The sequence below is a fragment of the Bos javanicus genome, chromosome 11 (genome assembly GCF_032452875.1).
Source record: "Bos javanicus breed banteng chromosome 11, ARS-OSU_banteng_1.0, whole genome shotgun sequence".
Classification (NCBI taxonomy): Eukaryota; Metazoa; Chordata; class Mammalia; order Artiodactyla; family Bovidae; genus Bos; species Bos javanicus.
This window is the reverse complement of record NC_083878.1, coordinates 71,831,190-71,857,517: the sequence shown is the minus strand read 5'-3', so window position 1 is coordinate 71,857,517 and position 26,328 is coordinate 71,831,190. Positions and strand designations below refer to the sequence as shown.

The following is a 26,328-nucleotide window of genomic DNA, read 5'->3' as shown; positions in this document are numbered from 1 at the left end:
CTGGAGGGGGTGTAACTTGTCCCAGCCACTTTAGAGGGACAATTGACTCTATTCTTTTTTTTTTTTTTTTTGGCCTTGCTGTGTGACTTGCGGAATATTAGTTCCCTGCTGCTGCTGCTGCTGCTAAGTTGCATCAGTCGTGTCCGACTCTGTGCGACCCCATAGACGGCAGCCCACCAGGCTCCCCTGTCCCTGGGATTCTTCAGGCAAGAACACTGGAGTGGGTTGCCATTTCCTTACAGGGATCAAACCCATACGCTGGGTTATGGGGTGGGGGGCAGTGAAAGTGCAGAGTCTGAACCACTGAAACACCAAGGAATTCCCTCTATTGTGATTTTAAAGGGCTTCCCTGGTGGTCCACTGGTTAAGACTCTGCTTCCACTGCAGGGGGCGTGGGTTCAATTCCTGGTTGGGGAAGTTCGCATGCCTTGAAAGTGAAAGTTCCTCAGTCCAGTCCAAGTCCGACTCTTTGTGACCCTATGGACGGGGGCCTGCCAGGCTTCTCTATCCATGGAATTTTTCAGGCAAGAATACTGGAGTGGGTAGCCCTTCCCTTCTCCAGGGGATCTTCCTGACCCAGGAATCAAACCAGGGTCTCCTGCATTACAGGCAGATTCTTTACCAGCAGAGCTACCAATGCAGCCAAAGGGAAAAAAAAGAAAAACAATTTGCAAACTATAAAAATAAATGTGAATATTATTACTTGATGATGCCACTTCTCAAAATCCTGACCAGTAACTCTCACACGTGTACATAAGGAAATATAGGCAAGGGTGTTATTTGAAGTGTTGTTTGTAGCACAAAATTAGGAATAACTTAAAGGTCCATCTTTATAGTATCTTTTATACTCTGAAAACATGGAAACTTAAAAAGAATGAAATATACACTGACATAAACCCCTAAGATATCTTGGTAAATGAAGAAAGTAATTTGCAGAATGATACATACAATATGGTATCACTTAAGTATAAACAAAAACAAAAGTTTGAAGGTATGTCTGTGTGTATGTTTATAACATATTTCTAAATGTGCCCAAATGCATAGAGAAAGTTCTGGTGAGGGACTAAGATTAGGGGTTGGGGGGGCGGTCACAGGAGACTAGCAGGCTTGAATTTTTTCAATGATAACAAATTATGTATTTAGACTTAATTTTTAAAACTTAAAATGAAAAAGCTACGGAAGCATTCTGATTGGTTTAACTTTGGTCATGTGACTATTTCTAGACCATGCTCTGTAGCCAAGGAGCTCCTAGGGTTCTATGACTGGCCCCAACCGGGTTACACACTCACCTCTGTGAACCTGGGCAATACATTTGATTGGCAGCTCTTTCCATAATTACATGTTGGAATGGTGAAAGAGGAGTTCCCCTAAAGGAGGGAGGTGTTGTTCTAGACAGGCAACATGATAAGTCCCTATAGTGAAAGCTTTTGAGCCAGCATTGTTGTGGATTTATGTAGGTGTCATCCAAGGCTGAAATGCTTCATCCGGTATATTTCTATGACAATATAGGATAAGGATTTGTTCTGCTCACTGGAAGTTCACCCATGGAAGTTCTGGGAATACAGTTGTTGTTGTTCAGTTGCTTAGTTGTGTCTGACTGTTTGTGACCCTATGAACTGCAGTACGCCAGGCTTCCTTGTCCTTCATTAGCTCCTGGAGTTTGTTCAAACTCATGTCCATTGAGTCGATGGTGCCATCCAGCCATCTCATCCTCTGTTGCTCCCTTCTCCTTCTGCCTTCAATCTTTCCCAGCATCAGGGTCTTTTCCAATGAGTTGGCTCTTTGCATCAGGTGGCCAAAGCATTGCTTGGTATAATAGATATTTGTAGAATGGAGACAACACTACCATAGTCTATGGTTATTTTCATAGTAATCTACAAATGGACAGCTGCAAAGGCAGCTCCTCCCAATGCTCTCAGCAAGGGCAGAAGAACAAAGGAAAGGGAAGACAAACCACCAGCTCGGGACTTCTCCCAAGGCCAGGGAGTGGTCGTGACACAGGCTGGGACAGTTTGACGATGATGTGGACTAGGTGTGGGGTTGGGCAGGGGGAATGTCTTCAACCCAGTTGCTCACACCCACTCATGACTAAGTGGTGATTTCTTTCCAGGCTACTGAGAGTTTGTAAATGCTCCTTTAGCTGGTGTAATCCCTCACAGTTCAGCTATGGGAGATGGAGACACAGTAGAAGAGAAGGTGGCAAAAAGGCCCAGGTCACCCAGGATGGGAGACCCTTGGGGGGGAGTCACCTAACTCATCTAGATCCTTTCCTCCTCTGCAAAGTGACGAGGATCTCCTAAACAGTCTCTCCATGACGCCGTGACCATGTTCCTTCACTATCCATTGTAAACATGGAGGCATCAGCCACAACCATAATGAGGGTGTGGTTTTCGAAGAGAGGCCCCTGAAGAAAGAAGAGCAGAGTCCCAAGGATTGAATCTTGGGGGGTAACCCCAGCAGGGAGGGAAGGGTTTGTAAAGGGTACCAAGGAAAAGAAGGAGTGGTCTCAAAGGAACAATGACAGACAGCTAGAGGTCAAGAAAACCAAGGGTACAAAAGCTTCTAGGAAGGCCTTCCCCTACCCCTGCAATGTTAACACTGGTGCTGTTGGAAGGATGCCTATGGGGCTGTGGAAAGAGAATGGTCCCAGAAAACAGGTGAGGCTAGAAGTCAGCCTGCAGAGGAGAAAGAGGGATATGACGTCCAGTTCTTCCTCAAAAACTTTCCCAGCTGTATCTAGCCTACGAGGTGAGCACTAGGACAACTGGAGACCCCTTCCTCCTTCCTATCTTGCTGCTGGATGCTCACCTCTGCCCCAGAGAACAACCGTTCTGCCCCTGGTCTACAGGCATGGAAGCCTCAATCCTGAGCCCCAGGCCTGACTCTAGCCATTGTCACCCCCTCTGCAAGATAACTGGATCCTGCTGGGTCCTGCGCCCACCCCACCTCTCTACTCCCTGTGGGCTGAGGTCCTCCCTGGAAGGGCACAACCAGCTGGAACCTTTCTTCCCAGGACTGGCCTCCCAAGAGCACGATGGCAGAATGAGCTTCCTTTAGCCAGCTCCAGAGCATGCCTGCCCAGAACCTCGGTGTTCCAGGCCATGTGGTTTTCCTGTTTATAGTCTTCCCTGCCAGGCACGCTGTTGAGTTCCCAGCATGCCTCTCACTTAAGCGCACTTCCTGAATGGAGAAATAGGGGAGAAATAATATGGTCTTAAGACACAGCACTGAAGTATTATAATATTAGACATATACATAAATATATAATATATAAATCATATAACATTGTAATGTATACAGCATCCATATTCCTATTAATATTAGTTTATTTTAGGGGGGTGAGGCTTTACTGTAGATACACAATTTGTATCTCTCTTTTTTTCCTCACATAACACCAAATCACAAGCATTTTACCAGGCCATAAAAAAACTTGTGAAGGCATTTTAATTAAGGCCAGGAGAGGCCAACGTAGAAACCAGTGTATAGTTGTAGGCAAAGGAGAAGGTGTGAGTGGAGAAAGAAAGCATAAAGATGCTACAAGGTGAAGGAGTTCAGCCAGGGGTCCCAGTGGGGCCACGAGGGTGGAGGCTGAAATGGCAAAGCTGGTGGTGTCCCAGATGAGGAGTTGGCTTGCCCCTGTTTGCTGACCCGAATTTGATCCCTGGGTTGGGAAGACCCTCTGGAGAAGGGAATGATGGCAACCCCCTCCAGTATTCTTGCCTGGAGAATGCCATGGACCGAGAAGCCTGGTGGGCTATAGTCCACAGGGTCACAAAGAATTGGACCCAACTGAAGTGACTTAGCACTCACTCACTGCCTTACTCTCACTCCTGCAGGTGCTCTAGTGACCCTCAGAGATCAGGCAGGGAGTCTACACTCTTTAGGTTCTATGGATTCTTCTGGTTGGAGAAACTTGAGAATTTTAATTGTGGCAACCAAACCGATTTAGTTGCTATACGTTGGGTTGAGTCTAGCTTGGCTCAGTTTTCCCTAAGGAACCAAGAGGAGCTAGAGATGTGTATGTCTGGTAGAGATGAGAAACCCAAGCCAGATAGCCCACGGACTGTGCACATTCTAGGGTGGGTTTTCAGATATATTTCTTTCGTTTCCCACCACCTTGTCCCCTCCCCAGCCTCGTCATCGCTGGCCACCTCAACCCACACAGCTGGGATTACACCCTGGTGAACACCTCCCTCCTTTGCTGTCATCTTTACCCAGCATTTCATTCATTCATTGGAAATATTTAATGAGCATCTCCTGGGTGTCAGATGCCATGTTATGCTGTTGTTATAAGTCACATCCTTGTCCTCAAGAAGCTTCCATTTACCTAGCAGTCAGCTCAAGGGACCACAGAGATCACCAAACCTTTTGTCTGATTATCAGACTTCTCCCCTCACCATTAACCGATGACAGCTTTGCACACTTCCCCAGAAAAATATGCACATGCATAGACATGTGCATGCAACTGTGGGCAGCACCAACCTCCTGAGGCCCATTTATCATTTAAGGATCTATGTTCCCCAAGTTGCAAACAACTGATCTAACTGTCTCATTTTATAGATCAGGAAACTAAGACCTAGAGACAGAAATGACTTGTCCATAGTGGATTATGGGCTGAGTCAGCCCTGGAAGCCAGGTGACTGGCTCCGCAGACACTGCTCCACTGGGCTCCTCTCTCTTCCCTGTTGGCTGGAGGAACCAGGCTAGAGAGGGGATGTAGGCCAGTTCCCTTTTCAGCTGCCAAGACCAGGGTGTCCAGCCTACAGGCTCTGGCTTTCACCAGCCCTCTGGCTCCTGGGGTATACGGGCTGGTGATCAGGAGCTCCCAGAACAGTCTCTCTGACCCTGACCACCCCAACAGGTTCCCCCAGACGTCAAAGGAAATGTGATAGAGGGAACAGGATGTGTTTTCCTGCAAAATCACTTGTCTCACAAGATGATTTGCATACTGGTGGGACACAAATGTCAGTCCCTGCCCATTTCCTCCCTAGAGAAAAGTGTTCCCATCACAGCTTTCCCTGCAAAGGAGGAGACAGCTGTGTGGGCACAGCCCCAGGCCCCTGGGGGATGACTTCCTGATAGAAGGGAATCAGACATGAGTGAGGACTCCCGGAAGTAAGGAGGCGCCTTTATTTGACTTCTTCCCACTCCCAGGGCTTGGCTGGAAGGGGCTCATGGCTCCAACTCTGGCAGTCAGCCTGCTTCTGTGATCCCTAGAGCCCTGGGCATCCCACCTTGCTCTATATTTGTTGTTGTTTAGTCTGTAAATCATGCCCAACTCTTTGTGACCCCATGGACTGTAACCCACCAGACTCTTCTGTCCATGAGATTTCACAGGCAAGAATACGGATCTTTCCTCCTCCAGGGGATCTTCCCAGCCCAGGGATAGAACCCACGTCTCGAGTCTCCTGCATTGGCAGGCGGCCTCTTTACTACTGTACCACCTGGGAAGCCCTGTATTATTATTGGAGTTAAATAACTGGAGGTTCACTTGCTAAAAGAGAGGGTTGACGTGATGATAGGTAAAAAATAATAATACTTAGTGTTTACTCTGTGTCAGACATTGCTCTAAGCATGTTACATGGACTGTAAATTCATTTAATCCTCACAAGGATCCATTGTGAGAAATCAGAGTTCAGAGAGGTTAAGTACCTTGCACGCATTGCATTTAGTTGTCATATTCTTCTTCCAGTTTGGAATAGTTTCTCAGCCTTTGTTTATCCTTTAGTGGCTTTGTGAAATGCTCCTCAGTTCAGATTTATCTGCTGTCTGGCTGGCTGAGCTTGTATGGTCCGTTTGGTGGGCACCGAGGTCAGGTCCCGCAGCTGCAGAGGGGAGGAGCCCGGGCCAGGCACAACCTCCGGTGAGGGGCTCAGGGGAAGCCAGAGGAGGAACCTGGGCTGCCAGCTTCCCCACTTGGCGGATTTACTGGGAAGTGCCCCGAGAACGACAGAGGCTCTGTGGGGGCTTGTCCGTCACCCTTTCCCAGGAACAGCCAAGAGAGAACACGAGGGTGTGTCTCGAGGCCAAGTGCTTCCCGTTGTGGCTTCACTGAGGGCTCCACCAGCCCGGCCCCGCCTGGGAAAGGCAGCAGAGAGAGACGTCGGGATGTCCGGGAAAGGGCGGGTGGGGGGAGACCAGCAGGCCCAGTGCTAGGAAGGAGCTGCCCCTTTCTGGGAAGGACTTTGATGCAAGAACCCACCCCCTTCACCCCTCCCTCCCCCACGCCCTGCACTCCAGCTTCCGGAGGTCCCAGCCCAGTTCTCTGGAAGGCTCTCGGGGAGGAGGCTGCAGCCTGATTCTAATCAGAGGCTGAAAGTGGAGATGGGGGGCTGGAAGGCGGCTGGCTTCACTTGGCCCTGAGCCTGTGTGTTCCTCAAGGACTCCCAGCGCAAGGCCCCGCCTACCTTTGCAGGAGCTCCATCAACAGGACTGAGGGCTGCAGAGTCTTTGATCCTGCCCCTCAGCTGCCCAGAAAAGTTCTGCCTTAGGCAGTAGTGGCTTGTTTGTTCGTTCATTCCTTCCTTCATTTTGTGGCTGAAGATCCATGTTCCTCACCCTGACCTCACCCTCCTGGGGAAGAAGCTTGGTGGGCCCTCCAGGTGGCTGTCTGGGACTGGGCCTGCTTCTGTTGAGAACACGGTCCGCTCAGCTCCAGGGCCTTGGGTTCAGGCCACAGCCAGGGCTGAGCCAACCCCAGCTCGGTTTACAGTGTGGTAACTGTAACCACCTGGGGAGGGCGGTGCCTTAGGGAGCCAACCAGAAGCGGAGCAGGGAGAGGAGGAAGGAAATACAGAGTGAGCCCAGAGGCCAGCAGGCAAATGGACATCACCTGAGTTCATGCACTGATCACCAGCAGGTATGCTGTGTTCTACCCTCACTAGCTGTTGACAATTGAACAAGTTCACATAAAAATCCAGACTTCTGATTTTTCTTGACAATTAGAAAGATTTGGCAACCCTGAGCCTGCCTTTCACGTTGGCAGCCATTGTAAATCAGAAAACTTTATTGCGGAAACTCTCTTCACTAGTTCCATTACCTGCCTGTTCCCCAAGGGCACCTGTGATCTCATTCAGGCCTCACCACCATCCTGCTGAGGCCAGAAGCATTAACCCCATTTTAAACGTGAAGAAAGCGAGGGCAGAGGTCGGTAGCCTCGCCCAAGGTCCTGGCCAGGGAAAGGCAGAACTGGGCTTCTCATCCAGGTAATCTCCTCCAGATCTGGGCTCTCTGCATGCCCCTCAACTTTTCCCTGGTCAGAAGGCTGGTACTCCCAGCAGCAGCTGGGAGGACTGCAGATGCAAACAGAAAATGAAAACCCTCTGACTGTCCAGGTCTGGGGCCTCTGAGGCCTCAGCAGAGTCCTGAGCTGGGTGAAGTAGTGCTTAGCTGAGGCACTGGAGAGGCAACTCTTTACCCACACATGGAGCAGGAAGTGGCTGGTCATTGGTCCCACCTCCTCTCAGACAGGCAAGAGGACCCGGGCACCTCTGGTCAGTCTGGGTGGTGTCTCCCTTCCTGGCTTCTCTCCCTTTGCTGGAAGCTGTCTCCTATGGCAGGATCTTGCTCCATTGGCCTTTTTACCACACATGGTGCAGGCCAGAACCATTGCTGGTTGCGAATCACGGCACAGTTCAGACCAGTCAAGCTTCCCTGAGCAGAAGCCCTCTTCCTGGTCGGTTGTACGTGTTCCTTCCTTCTGGAGAGGCTTGCTGACCCTTTTCCTGGAAGGGTTTGTCCAGTGTTCCTGGCAGTTTTTGGGAATGAATGGAGGAGCAGTGCCTGAGGATGGCAGGGTGTCAGAGGAGGAAGGGTAACTGCCTTATAAAAATAGCTCCACTGTGTATGGCACTCTATAAATCCATTCACATCCACGTATAGTATTTGGTTCTCACAACTTGATGAGTCAGATAGAGTAGCAATTGGCAAATAAGGCTCATCTAGGAACAGGCACGGGATTCTGAGTTCCATTCTTAATCATGCAACTTACCTTGAGCAAGTTTATGCCTTCTCTTTCAGCTTTTATTTCCTCATTGACTAAAAAAGATAACAGTTTCTTTATAATGGGTGGTTTTTTGTTTTGTTTAATTAAAAAAAGATGCTACTGTCTCCCAGCAAGGCTCCTCTGCTCTATAACTTCCGGGAGTATTGTTCACACGGACTACCATGGATCCCCTTGAAACTGTGCCACCCACGGAACTCATGTGTGTGTCTTGATGTAATCTATGTGCTAACACAAAGCCTGGGAGATAGTAGGTGACTAACAAATGCGTATTGAGTGGATGAACTAACTCACTCTGTCAGGATGGATTTTGAGGGGAGCTCACAGGAAGAAGGAAGTAGTGCTGGCTCCCTGTGGCTGGTATTGCATTTCCTGCCCATTTTTTTCTGTGACTTTTGCCAAGTTGCCCTTTGTCCTAGGCCTCTGGGCTCCGAGCTGGCTGGAGGCACAGACTTATCTGTGGGGACTGGAGAGCTGGGTCTGGACTGGGTAATGACCAGCCTTCCGCTCACTTGAAGTTTCCGCTGGGGGGACTGGAAGCCACAGCATCCAGATGGCTAATTGCTTTGTGCCTGTTTCTGCAAATCACAGTGATTCACTGTCCCTGCTGAAAACACGCTCTCGTTTCAAAGATTTAATGGTTTCCAAAATTAATTTAGCCTCATCTGTTATCCCCCTGCCCTTCTGCATTGTCCCCTCCCCCCAGTATCCTCCCCCATCCCAGGATGGAGTTTTCTGATCCAGAAAACCCGCTTTCACCCTGCAGGGCATAGTGGAGAGGGGTGGGGAAGGCAGGCTCCTTTCCAGGGTCACCTGAGCACATACTGAGCGTGGATTTTGGGGGGAAGAAACCTGGGAGGACAGGGCTAATGTTAGGAACACACTTACCTCCCACCATCCTACATGCTTTTGACCACCCAGCTCACTGACTCTCCTAGATGAAGAACTCCAAGAAGCTCCCATTTGCACTGCTTTGCTTATAAGACTTCCAAAAATCATCTTTTTTTTTTTTTTCCTTCGCATGTGAGAGACATGGGCAGCTCTGTTTTAGGCAACTCTTTATGGTTCCCTGAGACCTTAGGGCCAGAGCTCTGGTTAAGAGGCCAGACTTTAAGAAGTTTTCCTCCATCTGATTCTGAATTGTTTCTTGACCATCTTAAGACTTCTGTTCTTCCCCGGTAATATAATCCCTCCCTCTGCCCACTATTCATTTATTTAATAAACAGTTATTGAGCTTCTTTGTGTATCAGGCATGTGCTAAGGATTGAGAACACAGTAACCAAAAACCTCCACAATCCTGGCCTTTCAGGATTAACTTCCAGTCTAGAGTAGAGAAAGAAAAGGCCTGAGGCTAGCAGGCTGATACATTCTGTGTTAGGGAACAGTGGGGGTAAGGGAACACCCCATCTGGAGGAGCCAAGAAAGACCACTGGACAAGGTCATGCCTGAGCTGAGCCCAAAGTGATTAGAAGGAGTTATCCTGAAGAAGAAGAAAAAAGAGCGGGGAGAAGAAGACGAGGACAGATGAGCAGTGTCCAGGTAGAGGAAATAGCATGAAGTCCAGGGCGGGAGAAACCGTGGTTCATGCTGAGGAGCTGCACACCTGTGCAGCATGACTGGTGGGAAGACAGGGAAAGCAGGAGTGGTGCGAAAGGTGGCTGAGGACATACGTGGAGCCAGAGCAGCAAAGTCCTGTTAGCACCTGTGGAGTCACTGCGGGATTCTAAGCATGGTCCAGTGTGTGCTCTGGAGAAAGCAGTCTGGCTGCAGTGTGGAGAATGGATTGGATGGATAAGACTAGAAGTAGGAAGTCAGTCTGCAACGGCTGCATCTTAAAAGCATTCTGAGACCCTGGGTGAGATATTGCTAACCATATTTTATGATACAAATCGAGAAAATATCTTTATGGACTTGTAAAATTCTCTCTGTGACTCTTTTGGATTTTGCTTTATATATTTTAAGACTGTAATGTTGAAAACACTCAGATTCCCAGTTATCACATCTTCTTGGTAAAGTGTTCCTTTTATCAGTATGAAATGTCCCACTTTTATCCTTATAATGCTTTTTACCTTGAATTCTATTCTGTTTTGTCTGTCAGTAAGAGAGTCATTGAATCAATCATGGTATATCTATGGCCAATAAAGTCACAGAGAGAGGCATTCAGATATAATATGCCTCCCGATGAAAGTCTACAACACTGTCTATTAAGTATTCTGGTCAAAAGCTGAACCTGAATCAGATAAAAATTCTATATCTTGTTACTGGTTCACAGGAAATACAGGGTCCAGAAAAAGATGTAAAGAATACACAAAGAGGCAATCATAAAAATCCAGACCAAAATCCAGAAATTCTCAAAAAAAGATACAATTCAATAGATATAATAGAGAAATAGAATTTTAAATATATTTAACATATACTAAATATAATATTTAATATACATAATGTAAGTATATATGAAGAATAAAAAAGGAAGAACCTTACAAATTAAAAGAGACTTAAAAGATATATAAAACAAATACAATTTGATAAAAACAAACTTGATAAAAACATTTTCAGTGTGATACAATAGCCAAGAAGTGGAAGCAACCCTAATATCCACTGATGGATGAATGAATAAACAAAAGGCGGTATATACACAGGTGGAATATACAGTGCCACAGCATGGATAAACCTTGACAACATTAAGCTAAGTGAAGTAAGCCAGTCACAAATGGACATACACTGTATGATTCCACTTATATGAAGTAATTAAAATAGTCAAATTCATAGAGACAGTAAGTAGACTGGTGGTTACCAGGGATTAGCTGTTGTTTCATGGGTATAGAATTTCAGTTTTGTGAGATGAAAAAGTTCTGGAAATCTGTTTATAATAAGGTGAAAATACTTGACGCTACTGAAATGTATGCTTAAGAATGACTCAGTAAATTTTATGTTATATATTTTTTTAACCACCATTTTTAAAAAGAATAGGTTCAAGGCAAAAAAAAAATGTGTGATAACGACACTGTGGTTATTTTTAAAGAGAGTCCTTAGCTGTTCTGGACGTGTACTGAAATATTCACAGCGTAAATAATAAGGAATCTTGGACTTGCTTCAAAATAATCTAAGACAAAGACGGAGGAGTGAGTGGGGATAGAGCTGAAATAACGTTCCTTACATGCTGCTGCTTATTGAAGCTTCTATAATGGGTATAGGGAGCATCATTATATTATTTTCTTTATTTTGCTTACGCTAGAACATTTCCATAAAGTATTAGTCAGCTTTTCTGTGCTAACAATTCTTTAAATCTCATTAACAAAATTTAGAGAGGCACTCACTCTCTGGTGTGGACTCAAAGGACATTTTATATCCTAAACTGTCACAGTTTCTTTTTGTACAGGTTGGTAGTTCTTTTGGTGATGCAATTTTCTCAAAAACTTTGCCTTTTTTTTTTTTAACGAACTGTTTGATTTCAGTCAACTCTGTGTGTCCAATGTTGTACCCATAATTCTTTTGGAGACTTGCCTCTCTTTCGTGACTTTGTTACAGATCTGCTCCTGTGGAAGGCTGTGCATACTCCCTTTTTTAATCCAACTGAAAGTATTTACTAGGGGCCATCTCATAATGAGCTTCCCTCATTGCTCAGATGGTAAAGAATCTGTCTGCAAGTTTGATCCCTGGATTGATCCCTGGGTTGGGAAGATCCCCTGGAAAAGGGAATGGCTACCCACTCCAGTATTCTTGCCTCCACACCCCCAGGCTTTAGGTAATCAGTTCTTTTTCTGTCTTGACTTCAAAACTTTAAAATTTATTCTTGATATTCTCTTGATAATTCTTGATATTCTCTTTGATATCTCATTTGTTATCTCATTTCTGGAAAATTCTCACATATTCTTTGAAAAAAATTACTTTTTGTCGTCCTTTTCACTTTCTTCCAGAATTCTTACTATCAGACTCTTGCCACTTCTTTCTTATCCCATCTTTTTATCTCTTTGATGTTTCTGGTTATGATCTAGAAAACAGTCCTTACTTCTGTTTTCTAAATCACTCAAGTGTCACACCTCAGAATAGAGCTACAGATGGTGTAAAACTGCTTAGCCACAGTCTAGAATTGGCCCCACAGTTAATGCACACCCCACAATTCATGTTACAGTCATCCAACCCCCTCTGCTTCAGTTTGTTTGACTGGTGTATGGGACCAGGAGCACAGGGAACTGGCACCTTTGGCTTCTTCCTTTGCTGTCAATGTGAGTAAAACATTGTCTAAGTCTCAAGGTGGCTAATTACATCTTTACTGGTTAAATCAGTTAGGTCTTGACTTTGCTTTGCCTTATATGCATGGACTTGACAGATACTATCTGTTGATTTTCTCCATGGTAATTGAGGCATTAGTTCTCTTATATTTCCCCTTTCTCATGTTCCCATATAGGTGTAGACGTGATTTTAAAAATTAGTAGTCAAATGTGAAACTGTACAACCATACAACACTAGGACTTGACTCACATCCTGGGATGCAGCAGAGCCTCCTTCCCCCCTGTTGCAAATGCTTATCTTATGATTTTGTAAATATAATTTACTGCTGAAAAATAGTATTATATAATTATATTCCCTCTGACTTTGTGATTTTCTTGCAGTTAACACTTGTCACAGTTTTTATTTTGCTTAGTTTCTTTATAATAGCTATTGCTTATGTTCAAAATGTTCTTTCATTTCAGTTCAGTTCAGTCACTCAGTCATGTCCAACTATTTGTGACCCCAAACATTGCAGCACGCCAGGCCTCCCTGTCCATCACCAACTCCTGGAGCTTGCTCAAACTCATGTCCATTGAGTCGGTGAGGCCATCCAACCATCTCATCTTCTGTCATCCCCTTCTCCTCCTGCCTTCAATCTTTTCCAGCATCAGGGTCTTTTCAAATGAGTCAATTCTTCACATTAGGTGGCCAAAATATTGGAGTTTCAGCTTCAGCATCAGTCCTTCCAATGAATATTCAGGACTGATTTCCTTTAGGATGGACTGGTTGGATCCCCTTGCAGTCCAAGGAACTCTCAAGAGTCTTCTCCAACACCACAGTTCAAAAGCATCAATTCCTCTGCGCTCAGCTTTCTTTATAGTCCAACTCTCACATCCATACATGACTACTGGAAAAACCATAGCTTTGACTAGATGGACCTTTGGTGGCAAAATAATGTCTCTGCTTTTTAATATGCTATCTAGGTTGGTCATAACTTTTCTTCCAAGGAGCAAGTGTCTTTTAATTTCATGGCTGCAGTCACCATCTGTAGTGATTTTGGAGCCGAAGAAAATAAAGTCTGTTATTGCTTCCATTGTTTCCCCATCTATTTGCCATGAAGTGATGGGACCAGATGCCATGATCTCAGTTTTCTGAAGTTTTTAAGCCAACTTTTTCACTCTCCTCTTTCACTTTCATCAAGAAGTTCTTTAATTCTTCCCTTTCTGCCACAAAGGTGGTGTCATCTGCATATCTGAGGTTATTGATATTTCTCCCAGCAGTCTTGATTCCAGCTTGTGTTTCATCCAGCCCAGCATTTCTCATGATGTACTCTGCATGTAAGTTAAATAAGCAGGGTGACAATATACAGCCTTGATGTACTCCTTTCCCAATTTGGAACCAGTCTTTTCCATGTCCAGTTCTAACTGTTGCTTCCTGACCTGCATACAGATTTCTCAGGAGGCAGGTCAGGTGGTCTGGTATTCCCATCTCTTGAAGAATTTTCCACAGTTTGTTGTGATCCACACAGTCAAAGGCTTTGGCATAGTCAATAAAGCAGAAGTAGATGTTTTTCTGGAACTCTCTTGCTTTTTCTATGATCCAGCAGATGTTGGCAATTTGATCTCTGGTTCCTCTGCCTTTACTAAATCCAGCTTGAACATGTGGAAGTTTACAGTTCACATACTGTTGAAGGTTGGCTTGGAGAATTTTGAGCATTACTTTGCTAGCATGTGAGATGAGTGCAATTGTGTGGTAGTTTGAGCATTCTTTGGCATTGCCTTTCTTTGGGATTGGAATGAAAACTGACCTTTTCCAGTCCTGTGGCCACTGTTGAGTTTTCCAAATTTTCTTGCATATTGAGTGCAGTACTTTCACAGCATCATCTTTTAGGATTTGAAATAGCTCAACTGAAATTTCATCACCTCCACTAAGTTTGTTTGTAGTGATGCTTCCTAAGCCCCACTTGACTTCTCATTCCAGGATGTCTGGCTCTAGGTAAGTGATCACACCATTGTGATTATCTGGGTCATGAAGATCTTTTTTGTGTAGTTCTTCTGTGTATTCTTGCCACCTCTTCTTAATATCTTCTGCTTCTCTTAGGTCCATACCATTTCTGTCCTTTATTGTGCTCATCTTTGCATGAAATGTTCCCTTGGTGTTTCTAATTTTCTTGAAGGGATCTCTAGTCTTTCCTATTCTATTGTTTTTCTCTATATCTTTGCATTGACTGCTAAGGAAGGCTTTCTTATCTCTCCTTGCTATTCTTTGGAACTCTGCATTCAAATGGGTATATCTTTCCTTTTCTCCTTTGCCTTTCGCTTCTCTTCTTTTCACAGCTGTTTGTAAGACCTCCTCAGACAACCATTTTGCATTTCTTTTTCTTGGGATGGTCTTGATCCCTGCCTCCTGTACAATGTTACAAACCTCAATCCGTAGTTCTTCAGGCACTCTGTCTATCAGATCTAATCCCTTGAATCTGTTTGTCACTTCCACTGTATAATCATAAGGGATTTGATTTAGGTCATACTTGAATGGTCTAGTGGTTATCCCTACTTTCTTCAATTCTTCCCTACTTTCTTCTTCTTTCTTCAAGTCTGAATTTGGCAATAAGGAGTTCATGATCTGAGCCACAGTCAGCTCCCTGTCTTGTTTTTGCTGACTGTATAGGGGTTCTCCATCTTTGGCTGGAAAGAATATAATCAATCTGATTCAGTATTGAGGTGATGTCCATGTGTGGAGTCTTCTCTTGTGTTGTTGGAAGAGGGTGTTTGCTATGACCAATGTGTTCTCTTGACAAAACTCTATTAGCCTTTGCCCTGCTTCATTCTGTACTCCAAGGCCAAATGTGCCTGTTACTCCAAGTATTTCTTGACTTCCTACTTTTGCATTCCAGTCCCTTATAATGAAAAGGACATCTTTTTTGGGTGTTAAGTTCTATAAGGTCTTGTAGGTCTTCATAGAACCATTCAACTTCAGCTTCTTCAGCATTCCTGGTCAGGGCATAGACTTGGATTACTATGATATTGAATGGTTTGCCTAGGAAACGAACTGAGATCATTCTGTCATTTTTGAGATTGCATCCAAGTACTGCATTTCAGACTCTTTTGTTGACCATGATGACTACTCCATTTCTTCTAAGGGAGTCTTGCCCACAGTAGTAGATATAATGGTCATCTGAGTTAAATTCACCCATTCCAGTCCATTTTAATTCACTGATTCCTAAAATGTCGATGTTCACTCTTACCATCTCCTGTTTGACCACTTCAAATTTGCCTTGATTCATGTACCTAACATTCCAGGTTCCTATGTAATATTGCTCTTTACAGCATCGGACTTCCATCACCCGTCACACCCACAACTGGGTGTTGTTTTTGCTTTGGCTCCATCTCTTCATTCTTTCTGGAGTTATTTCTCCACTGATCTCCAGTAGCATATTGGGCACCTACCGACCTGGGGAGTTCATCTTTCAGTGTCCTATCTTTTTGCCTTTTCACACTGTCCACTGGAGAAGGGAATGGCAAACCACTTCAGTATTCTTGCCTTGAGAACCCCATGAACAGTATGAAAAAATGTTCTTTATGTATCTGTTAAATATCTAACAATGTTTTTCCCCCCAAATAAATAAATATATGAAATAATCTATCACTATTCTCTCTCCACTGCCCCACCCCTCAAATTCTCTGTTTTCCTGCTTCAGTTTGAATGGGTTTTTCTCTATACCTGGGCCTCAGATGTCATCTTAGGACTTCCTTTTATCAGTCTTCTCCTTTGAATTGTTCTTCTGTTTTCTGGTATTTCTTTGTTCCTCCTTCTTGGCTTAATCTTGCATTTCACTAAATCACACCCTTCACTATCTTCCTAAGAAAAGGTATGTGGGAGGTAAAGTTTTTTAGTTCTTACATATCTGAAAATATCCTTATTCCACACTTAACACATAGCCTTTATTTGGGTAAGTATAGAACTCTAAGATTAAAATAGTTTTCTCTCAGAACTTTGGGTCCCAACACTACTATCCTCTAGTATCTTGTACCACTGTTGAGATGTCTGATGCCCCAGCTTTTTACTCCTTCACATACGATGTGATTTTTCTCTCTAGATGCTATGATGTTATTTCTTTTATCTGGGCATTCTGAAATTCAAGTTATTCCTTGGTATTTTCCCTCCATTCTACTGGACATGCAGTGGGTATTTTCAGTTTGGATATTTCTCTCTTTCACTAACGGGAAATTTTCTTACATTGTTATTATTTTAAAAATAATTTACTATCCTTTGCTTTCCTTTTCCTGAAACTGCATACAGATGTCAGAACTTGAATAATCCTCTAATATTCTTTCTCTCCTAATTTTCATCTGTCTTTCTCTTCTACTTTCTAGGAGATATCTTCAAGTTTATTTTCCTACTCTTTTGTTTAATTTTTAATTTTAGCTATCTATTTAAAATTCCTAATTGCTCTTGCTCATTCTCTGATTATTCCTTTTTTTACAACATGGCTTCCCCAGTGGCTCAGTGGTAAAGGATCTGTCTGCAGTGCAGGAGACCTGGAGACTTGGGTTCGATCCCTTGGTGGGGAAGATCCCCTGGAGGAGGAAATGGCAACTGATTCCAATATTTTTGCCAGGAAAATCCCATGGACAGAGGAGCCTGGCAGGCTACAGTTCATGGGGTCGCAAAAGAGTCGGCCACAGCTGAACAAGTCAACCATTCTTTTTCATGGATGTGCATCTTCTTTTAGCTCTCTGAGGCTATTAAATATATACATAAAATTTTAAAATTCAAAAAATCATTTTCTTAAATTATCTCTATTTCTTCTGAGTTCCTTTTTTATTTTAATGTTTGTTTGCTTTAGTCTCTCTCTTTCATGGGGGATACTTTCTATAGATTTCGGGTGATTTCAGGCTGTCTAGTCCTGTGTAACAGTGAGGATCAGTGTGATTGACAACTGTGTGTGTGGGCAAGGATTTGACTGGTGGGCTTCATCCTCAGGCCATTTCATTGGGGAACCATGAAAAGCCAATACTTGGAGGATTTCTCTCGGAGGCAGGTAAATTTTTTTCCAGTGAATCTTTTATCCAGGGGACATATGCCTGAAAGTTCCTTTCTGGGAAGGAGTCTGGTGGAGGGCCCTACTATTATCATATGAACTGACACTTAATCAGACATCTGCCCTTTTTTCTTGCTGGAATCCTGGAATTTGGGGATGCTCTGATTCAATTTCTCTAGAGAAACCTCCACTCTCTGGTAGGAGCATGGTTCCTGACCATGTGATGGAAGGGTATCTAGAGTTGTAATTTCATCATATATCTCTTCCAGCCAGTTCCCTAGAGTCTAATCCCATGCTTCAAACTTGCTTCTTGCAGAACCTGGTGCCTCTAAGTCTCCTGCCTCTCTGGGCTCTGTGGGGAGAGTCTGCTCACTAATGACTATCAGTTCCTCTCCAGGTCCTTCAAGTCTTAGTTTTCTCTATTCTGGCGGCTCTGTTACCATTCTCCAAGCCACTTTCTTTCTTTTAAAAAACATTTATTTATTTGGCTGTGTCATGTGGCACACAAGATATTCTGTCTTCATTGCAGCTGCAAGATCTTTAGTTAGGGCATATGGGATCTAATTCCCTGACCAGGGATCAAACCTGGGCCCCCGTGCATTGGAAGAGCAGAGTTCTAGCCACTGGGCCAGCAGGGAAGTCCTTTCCAGCCCCAAATTACTGAACTCACTCTTGTCCACTGATGTCCTCATTTCCACCCTCTGTATTCTCATGAGTCTATACTTTAAAAAGAATTTTGTGGAGTCTGTGGAGGAAGAGGAGATAAAGATACATGATCAGTTTGTTATCTCTAACTGGAAGTTCATACCTACTTTAAAAAATGGTTTCAGATTATATAAATAGTACATACTTTGTAGAAAATTTGAAGCAAACTTGTATGATCCTACCATCCAGAAATAATCAATATTAACATTTTGGTGTATGGTACCTTTTTTTTTTTTAAATAAACTTTTTGTTTTAGAATAGTTTTAGATTTACAGAAAAATTACAGTGATGGTACAGAGTTCTCATCTACTCCTCACCCAGTTCCCTCTATTACTAACGTCTTACGTTAGTGTGGCACATTTGTCACGATTCGTGAGCCAGTGCGGGTGCACCGTTATTGTTGTTCAGTCTCTCAGCCGCGTCCGACTCTTTGTGACTCCATGAATGCCAGAGTCCAGTCTTTATTCAGTTTTCTGTAGTTTTTCTCCAATTTCCCTTTTCTGTTGTAGGATTCACATCCAGGATACTATGTTATCTAGTTGTCATGTCTCCTTAGGCTCCTCTTGACGGTGACAGTTTCTTGGAATTTTCTTGTTTTTGATGACTTTAACAGATTGACAGTTAGGTATTTTATAGAATGTCATTCAGTTGGGATTTGTCTAATGTTTTTCTTATGATCTGACTGGGGTGTGGATTCTGGGGAGAGGAAGACCACTGTTATCATATCAAGAACACATATATCAGCATGACTTCTCCATCTCCTTGAAGGCAGAGTATCTATAATACACGAGTTATTTGGAATTCTTCTATATGGAGGTTCGTCTTTTCTCCCTCATTTATCTAATTATTCAATTTTTTATTTCTATTAGTATGCACTCATGAATATTCATTTCATACTTTGGGTTATAATACAATAATACTTAATTTTCTTGTTCAAATTGTTACAGCTTTAGCCCTTAGGAGTTGTTTCAATTGGCTTCTGTATTCCTTTGTGTTATGTACCCACTCCAAACCCCATCATTGTGGAGTTTTGAGCTTTGTAAGATGCTCCTGGATCATTCTGTATATTTCCTGCCTCAGTTCTAGATCAACCATTTCTCCAAGGTGACCTAGTCCTTTTTTTGAAAAATGGTATTAGAAACCAAGTTCTGGGCAGTAGGTGTGCTTGTTGCTACTGGGATTTCATTGCTTCTCGATCCTGTAGGCTGACATAGCAAGGAAATAGATGTGTGTATACTAACCTATGTATGTGTACATATATCTATAAACATTTCCATATGTAACCATCTGTATTATATCAAGTTATACATGATTTCCCACTTATGTCTCTAAGTCATTACCACATGGATCATTCTACCCTGCTCCTGTTTGTCTGTAAACACCTACTCCAACAATAAGAAACCTGGCTCTTACCATCTGCCATTCATTTACTTAATTATTCAATTCCAGTGTACATGTGTTGTCAACCATCTGCTTTTTAAGGTAGGAATTTAATTATTCCCAAACTACTTATTTAACATGTCAAGATTCCATAAAGGACTTTATGCACTCAGTCCTTATCGTCCCTGATCTGCTGCCAGTCTTCAGTTCGCCAGTCCAGGTCCTATGCAGGATACAGGAAGCTTGGGGCTGGTGCACTGGGATGACCCAGAGGGATGGTATGGGGAGGGAGGTGGGAGGGGGGTTCAAGATTGGGAACAAGTGTACACCCATGGCGGATTCATGATGATGTATGGCAAAACCAATACAATATTGTAAAGTAAAAAAAAAAAAAAAATACTTTATGAAAAAAAAATAATAATAAAAAAATAAAATAAAATGCCGATTCTTACACCGATGTCCTCTCCAGGCTTGGGTTGACTGAGTTTTTCCTAGTCTCTCTCCAGCTAAATGTCCTTCTGTAGGTCTGCTGACAGGAATGCATCATTTCAGACAATCCCTGAGTAACAAACTCTTATTCTACCAAATCTATGCCTAAATGGTTGACCAGGTGGTATAAAAGGCAGAGCTTGCTTTTGCTGCGAGGAGAGGAGTACGTTCTCTACATTCTTCCTCACTGTAGACAAAGTTCTCAGAAGCCACTTGGGCTGCAATGAGAGAGACAAATATCCCTTAAATGGTGTGTTCCCACATCACCACACACCACACTGCCTGAGGAAACACTGCTATAAATAGCACGTGGTCTCCTTACCAGTCGGCCACAGCCGGGTTAACCCAGACATGATGGAGACTTGGTAGGAAGAGGAAAAAGCAGAAAACTAGATAAAGCAAGAAGTGGGGAGGAAGAAGGATGATGTGGAAAGGGTGGTGATGATATTAATAATACATATAATTAATGATTTTAGTAATCACTGATATTTGCAGAAATCTTCCACATGCACGGTCTCATTTATTTCATAAAGTATAACAACTTGAGAAAGTAAATATTTAGTTCATTGTAAGGTATCTTATAGGTTAAATTGACTTTTGTGGGTTCTAAATTCAGGGTTCCTTGAGTCTAGAATCCAAGCTGGGCCAATGAGAGTTGGTCCTGGGACCATTGCTATTAATAGAACTATTGGAAAATAACATGTTCTCTTTTCATTGGAATTATAAAATAAGCATGGGTGGATGTTCAATATATCTAGTTATCTGTTTGTTTGTTTATATGCATAGAGGAAGATCTGAAGATAGTATCCCAGGTGTTGACATAGATTCATTTTGGGGGGGTTAGGTAATTGGTAATATTTATGGTTTTTACATGTTATGTATTATATTTTCTATAAAGTAGCATATTACTGTATATTATCATAGATTTTTCTGTTGTAAATTATTGTTTTAAATTTTATACTATATGTATGTTAAAATATAAATATAATATATTTATAATGTTTTCTTATTAATAGAGTATAATTTTTATACTAATATAAGACAGAAGTCCTTTACCCCCCATTTTTTAAGAATCATTTTGCACCTTCATAGGTGTTATTTTTTAAAAAATGTTTATTTATTTGGCTGCATCCAGTCTTGTAGCACGTGGGATCTTCGTTGTGGCACATGGGCTCTATAGTTGTGGTGCATAGACAGGCTTAATTGCTCTGCCCTATGTGGAATGTGGGATGTTAGTTCCCAGACCAGGGATTGAAGCTGTGTCCTCTGCATTGCAAGGCAAATTCTTAACCACTGGACCACTAGCGAAGTCCCCATGTAACCTCTTAATGCCCACTGATTCCTTCCCTTGGTTACTGACTCAAGCCCAGTTCCATATGCCTGGTAGGACACGCACTCTTAATCCCAGGATGATCCAGTTCCCTAGAATAACTTTTTCAAAATAAAGTTTTTTACCTTTTCAAAGTAAAGTATTTGTAAAAAAGAGATTTTTCAAAATAAGAATATTTAGGGACTGAGAGGTTCTGTTGGTTTTGGCTGCATTCCATCAGACACTGCTGTTGCTGCTGCTAAGTCACTTCAGTTGTGTCCGACTCTGTGCAACCCCATAGATGGCAGCCCAACAGGCTTCCCGTCTCTGGGATTCTCCAGGCAAGAACACTGGAGTGGGTTGCCATTTCCTTCTCCAATGCATGAAAGTGAAAAGTGAAAGTGAAGTCGCTCAGTCTTGTCCGACTCTTAGTGACCCCATGGACTGCAGCCCACTAGGCTCCTCCATCCATGGATTTTCCAGGCAAGCCATTGCCTTCTCCGCCATCAGACACTAGGCCTCATCAAAGAGCAGAGTGGAAAAGTGGGTGAGGTTCTGGTGTCATGGAGGTGCTCCTGCTTGAGGCTGACAGTGGCAGGGGTTTCAGGGGTGGATGGGTCAGTTTCACTTGGATTTGTAGTCATTTTAGAAGAAGCTTGGTTATTTTTCTGTAGCCCTGCCAGAGGGAGGAACAAATCACAACCCCCAAACAAAAGAGAAGCAGCGCCAGTGGCCACGATCTTGCTGGGGTTCCCTCCTCCAAGTTTGTGAGAAATCTGGGAATTGTACACAGACCTGCCGTCCCTGCCCAACACCCACTCAATCCAGCTCTCTCCCACTGTAGACACAGGCCCCACTCTCAAGTCCCCAAAGCACAGCTAAGGCCAGGCTGCAGCATTCAGAAAACTCCCCATAAACCCTGATGAGATGCCACTCATTCCATAAGAAAACCACCTTTTACAATTACGATGCAGAGCCTGTAGTTTCATGTTGTTCTGAATTGCATTGTCTCTTTTCCAGAATAGGTTTACATTTTATCCCTGCATAACCCCAAATCCTATTAAAATATTTGCCTAAAAACAAAAAGGATTATTCCCACAAGAGCAATTTGCTTCCCCCTCCACAGGAGATAGAGGAACTGGGATGAAAACCCAAACCCACACAGTTTAGACTAGCGCTTTGTTCCCTTTTTCACCATTGCAGTTTTCAAAAATAGTAGAGACCACTTTCTTCTACACATTTCAGTATCTACCCATTTGGAAGCAAAAGCCTGGGTCTAACAAGGGTCGGGGGCTTGGCTGGGGGACGGGGTGTGTGTGGGTGGGGAGTGTGGATAAATCCCAGGGGTGGGTGCCCTGGGATTGACTTTAGGAGGAGGGAGGGAGGTCAGGACACAGAAAGTACCAGATTCCCTTTGGCTCAGATTTTACATCTTGGAGTCAGAAGTAGGGACAGAGGGATAGACAGCCATCACGGGCAGTTGACCTGACCACTGAGTGTTTATTTCATCTTTAAAGGAGGCACCTGTGATACAGGACCTCTCAGCCTCCTTTCAGCTCCCGAGCTCTCAGGACCTCAGCCAGGTCAGTGAGGCAAGGGGCTTGCTACCCACAGTCCTTTTCCTGGATGGCAATCAGTGGCTGCCTGCCCACCTGCCCGGGAGCACTCATTCTCCTGATTCCAAGGCACCTACACTTCCCAGACTTCTTAGCTTGAGATAACAGCCTATTGTCCTCTCAATGACTCCACACCCAAGGGGAGAGGGAATGAGGAAACCTTTGGGACAGTGGGGCCTATCTGATGAACGTAAGAGGTGGGAGGCTGCCCCATTGCTCCTCGTGCCTTCCAGGTTCCCAAGGGCCCCCACCCAGCTCAGGAGGCATTTCTGGGCTTGGCTTCCTGGCAGAGGAGGTTTGCAGGCACTGGGGGAGCTGAGGAGGGTGGTGAAGGCCCTTGGCTCATAAATCTTCATCTTGGGGATTCATTAGGGATTTTTTCCAAGGACTCTTCCAGGGTGGAGGTGGGTGTCTTCTAATAGGTTCCCATCAGACTCAGGATCAGGTCCCAACTCCTCAGCCTGGCATCAGGATTCTGCAAAATCTTGCCTCAGCCTTCCTGGCCAAACCTCTCTTCTGTTATTTTTCCCAGACCCACTGAGGTCTAGCGACATAGAACTACACTATTTCCCTGGACACACTATGCATGCTCACATCTCTGTGGCTACTTTGCATATTGTTTCCTCTGTCTGAAGTGCCCACTGACACTTCTCAAAGAACTCCTATTCATTCTTCAAGACTCTACTCACTGCCTCTTCAAAGCCTTACTTGACTCCTTACACAGGGTTGATTGTTCTGTGCTCCAAGGGATAGGGTTCCTTCCCTGGCTCATCACCCAGTACGGTAATTATTGGGATTTGCATGTTTATCTTCCTCCTAGTGGCTCCTCTAGGGCAGGGAGCGTGTCATTTACTTTGGTAAAGCAGTGCCAGGCTAATAATTCTTCAGGCAACATTTGTGTTAGAATGAACACCATTTCTTCTAGATTCATGGTATTTTGAGTAGCATTAAGAGAATGCTTCTGGGGACTTCCCTGGTTGTCCAGTGGTTGGGACTCTGTCCTCCCAATGCAGGGGGCATAGGTTCAATCCCTGGTCAGGGAACCAGATCCTACATGCCAAACTAAGATCTGGTGCAGCCAAATTAAATAAACATTAAAAAAAGAGAGAGAGAGCAAGAGAACACTTCTGTTACCATGGCCATTTCTTGGCCCACAATGCTATTTCTCCAGACAGAGGTCATGTATCTGTTAGTCTATGTATTCACACAGCATCAGTACTGCACTCCTCAGGTAACTTTATATCTGATTTATTTATTTTATGCATTTACCTGATGGGTGGTTATTATAGTTGCCATCATAAGATGAAGAGACTGAGATGCCAAGAGATTAAGCAACGTCATGTTCAATGTTACAGTCTGTGTATGGCAAAGCTGAAACTTGAACCCCGGTATTCTTACTGCAAGATCTCTGCCTACACCAGAGATTCTCAATAATCTTTGGATCAGCATCACCTGGGAACTGGTTAGACACGCCCATCATTGGGCCCCCACCCCAGACCTACAGAATCAGAAACTTCTAGGGTGGGCCCAGCAATGCTTTAACCACCTGCAGGTGATTCTGTTCCACACTCAACTCCAAGCACCCAGGCCTGCATCCTCAGAGCTACTCCAGTGGCTGCCCAGAGCCAGAGGAGGGCGCTCCAAGGCAAACTTTTACCCCTGAATAGTCATGGCTTCTGTGATAGAAACCTAGCCCCTGGGTAAAGGGGAAGGAAACAGGTTGACTGGGAGTTAGGAGCCAGAGTTCTAGTCCCACGGGTTCTGCAATTACTGACCTTACTGACCGTGATTTTGAGCACCTCCCTGGGTCTCAGTTTTCACATCTGTAAAGTGAGGACGTTGACTAAATGCTCTCGTCTCTGATTTCCCTTTGCGCTGTTATTTAGCTCTCCTTTGCACTGTGTTGTCCATGGCAGGACTGCGATGAAGATGGAGTATGTGTGCTCATGTTTCAAGACTTTTCCCCGTCCTTGGAAATTGATCATTCCCAAATTCCAGATCCTTGGGCCAGCTATCCTCCTGTCATCTTCTTTGGCGGCAGAAAATGGGAGCAAACATTTGAGTTGACTCATGAAACTTAATTAGGCAAAAGGTAGGAAACTGTTTAATGATGTTGGATTGGACCCCCTCCGGTTGCCCGAGGCTCCTCATCTGAGCCTCTCCCCTGATTCCTCTCCTGTCGCCTGCTTCCTCACTGTGACTGTGCCAGACGCTCTTGCTCACAGGACCATCTCCTGTCCCTGTCCCCGCTGTGAGCTCCTATGTGTCTCCTGTCCCTCTCTGTGGGGTTGCCTGGTTCACAGGCTCTTGGTAACTCCCCATCCTTCTGAGGAGGGGTTAAGGGTGATGTGTCAGGGTAACTTCCTAGGTGCACCAGCGAGGGGCTTGGTGACCAAATGGGGGAGCCCCATGAACGCAGTGAAGCCCTGTCCTACTGTTTCACGTGGACCTCATGGCTCTCCCAGGAGAGCCTGATTGTGGATGTGTTGTGCTCATTGGTACCTGCGGGGGCCCAGCATTTAACCGGCAGCTGGCAAATCTCCTGTGTGCAGAAGGCTGAAAAGAAGGAAAAATGCCTCTTGCCCCTTTGAGATAATAAGAAACTCAAGGTGAGTAATTGCACTGTAAGAGTAGAGCCCTAAGGGATGTCCCTAGTGGTCCAGTGGTTAAGAATCTGCCGTCCAGTGCAAGGGACGTGGCTTCGATCAAGGATGCCCCGGTCCCACCGCAGGGCAACTAAGCCCACACACTGCAACTAAGACTCAGTGCAACTAAAAAAAAGGAGAGCCCCCCTGAATCAGAAAGGTGGATTGAAGAATTTTAATCTCTCAGGACCTGGGTGTCAGCAGAACATGGCTGAGCTCTCAAATCCTGAAGGGCCCTGAGAATGTGGGCAGTTCTAGAAGTCAGTTAAAGAAGATATTGCCTTCAGCAGAGTCACAGGTGCCAGATAAATAGCACAGGTGTCTGTTAAATTAGTGTCAGGCTCAGAGAGAGACTCATCATGAGGTTTCCAGAGTCCAGGAAAAGCCTAAAAACTGCAGGACATCACGTGTTGCTGGCAGCCTTTGGGTTAAAAACCAAAAAAGGTGGTTCTTAAACGAGGTCCCAGAGAGAGCAGGAGCCGATGATGATCCTTCATCAGCTAAAGCTCAGTGAGGCTGCACTTCTCAGCTGCAAGTAACCCAGGAAGCTGGGCTTCTCTTGGACTGAGCATTGGTGGAACTACACGTAGATAAAGAATATGTGTGTATTCCAAACTCATCAAATTGTGTACATGAAGTATCTTCAGCTTTTTGTGTGTCAGTCATACCTCAATAAAGTGATTTTTTAAAAAGAATGTATATGTGGATTTGTGTGTAGCTCTAGCTTCTGTTGTTGTTGTTCAGTCACTCAGCCTTGTCTGACTCTGCCACCCCATGGACTGCAGCACTCCAGGCTTCCCTATCCTTCACTGTCTCCCAGAGTTTGCTCAAACTTGCGTCCATTGAGTCAATGATGCCATCCAACTATCTCATCTGTCACCCCCTTCTCCTGCCTTCAATCTTTCCCAACATTAGGGTTTTTTCAAATG

At 44.2% G+C, this 26,328-nt stretch overlaps 1 protein-coding gene and 1 long non-coding RNA gene across 3 annotated transcripts in view; one reads left to right on the top strand and one right to left on the bottom strand.

Moving 5' to 3' along the window:
• SLC4A1AP (solute carrier family 4 member 1 adaptor protein) overlaps positions 1–26,094 on the top strand; it is a 75,341-nt gene extending 49,247 nt beyond the window's left edge. Inside the window, exon 13 of the mRNA XM_061431253.1 lies at positions 24,671–26,094. Within this exon, the coding sequence (XP_061287237.1) occupies positions 24,671–24,681 (11 nt within the window). The 3' untranslated portion in view covers positions 24,682–26,094. The remainder of the gene's footprint in view (positions 1–24,670) is intronic.
• Positions 52–7,044, bottom strand: LOC133256454 (uncharacterized). Of its 2 annotated transcripts, XR_009739216.1 has the most exons (3): positions 6,408–7,004; positions 5,653–6,078; positions 52–3,180 (listed from the first exon to the last, which is right to left on the bottom strand). It is a non-coding gene; the product is annotated as an uncharacterized LOC133256454 (long non-coding RNA). The 2 variants fall into 2 exon arrangements; XR_009739215.1 differs by having other exon boundaries at positions 5,653–7,044.
• Positions 26,095–26,328: the final 234 nt, after the last annotated feature.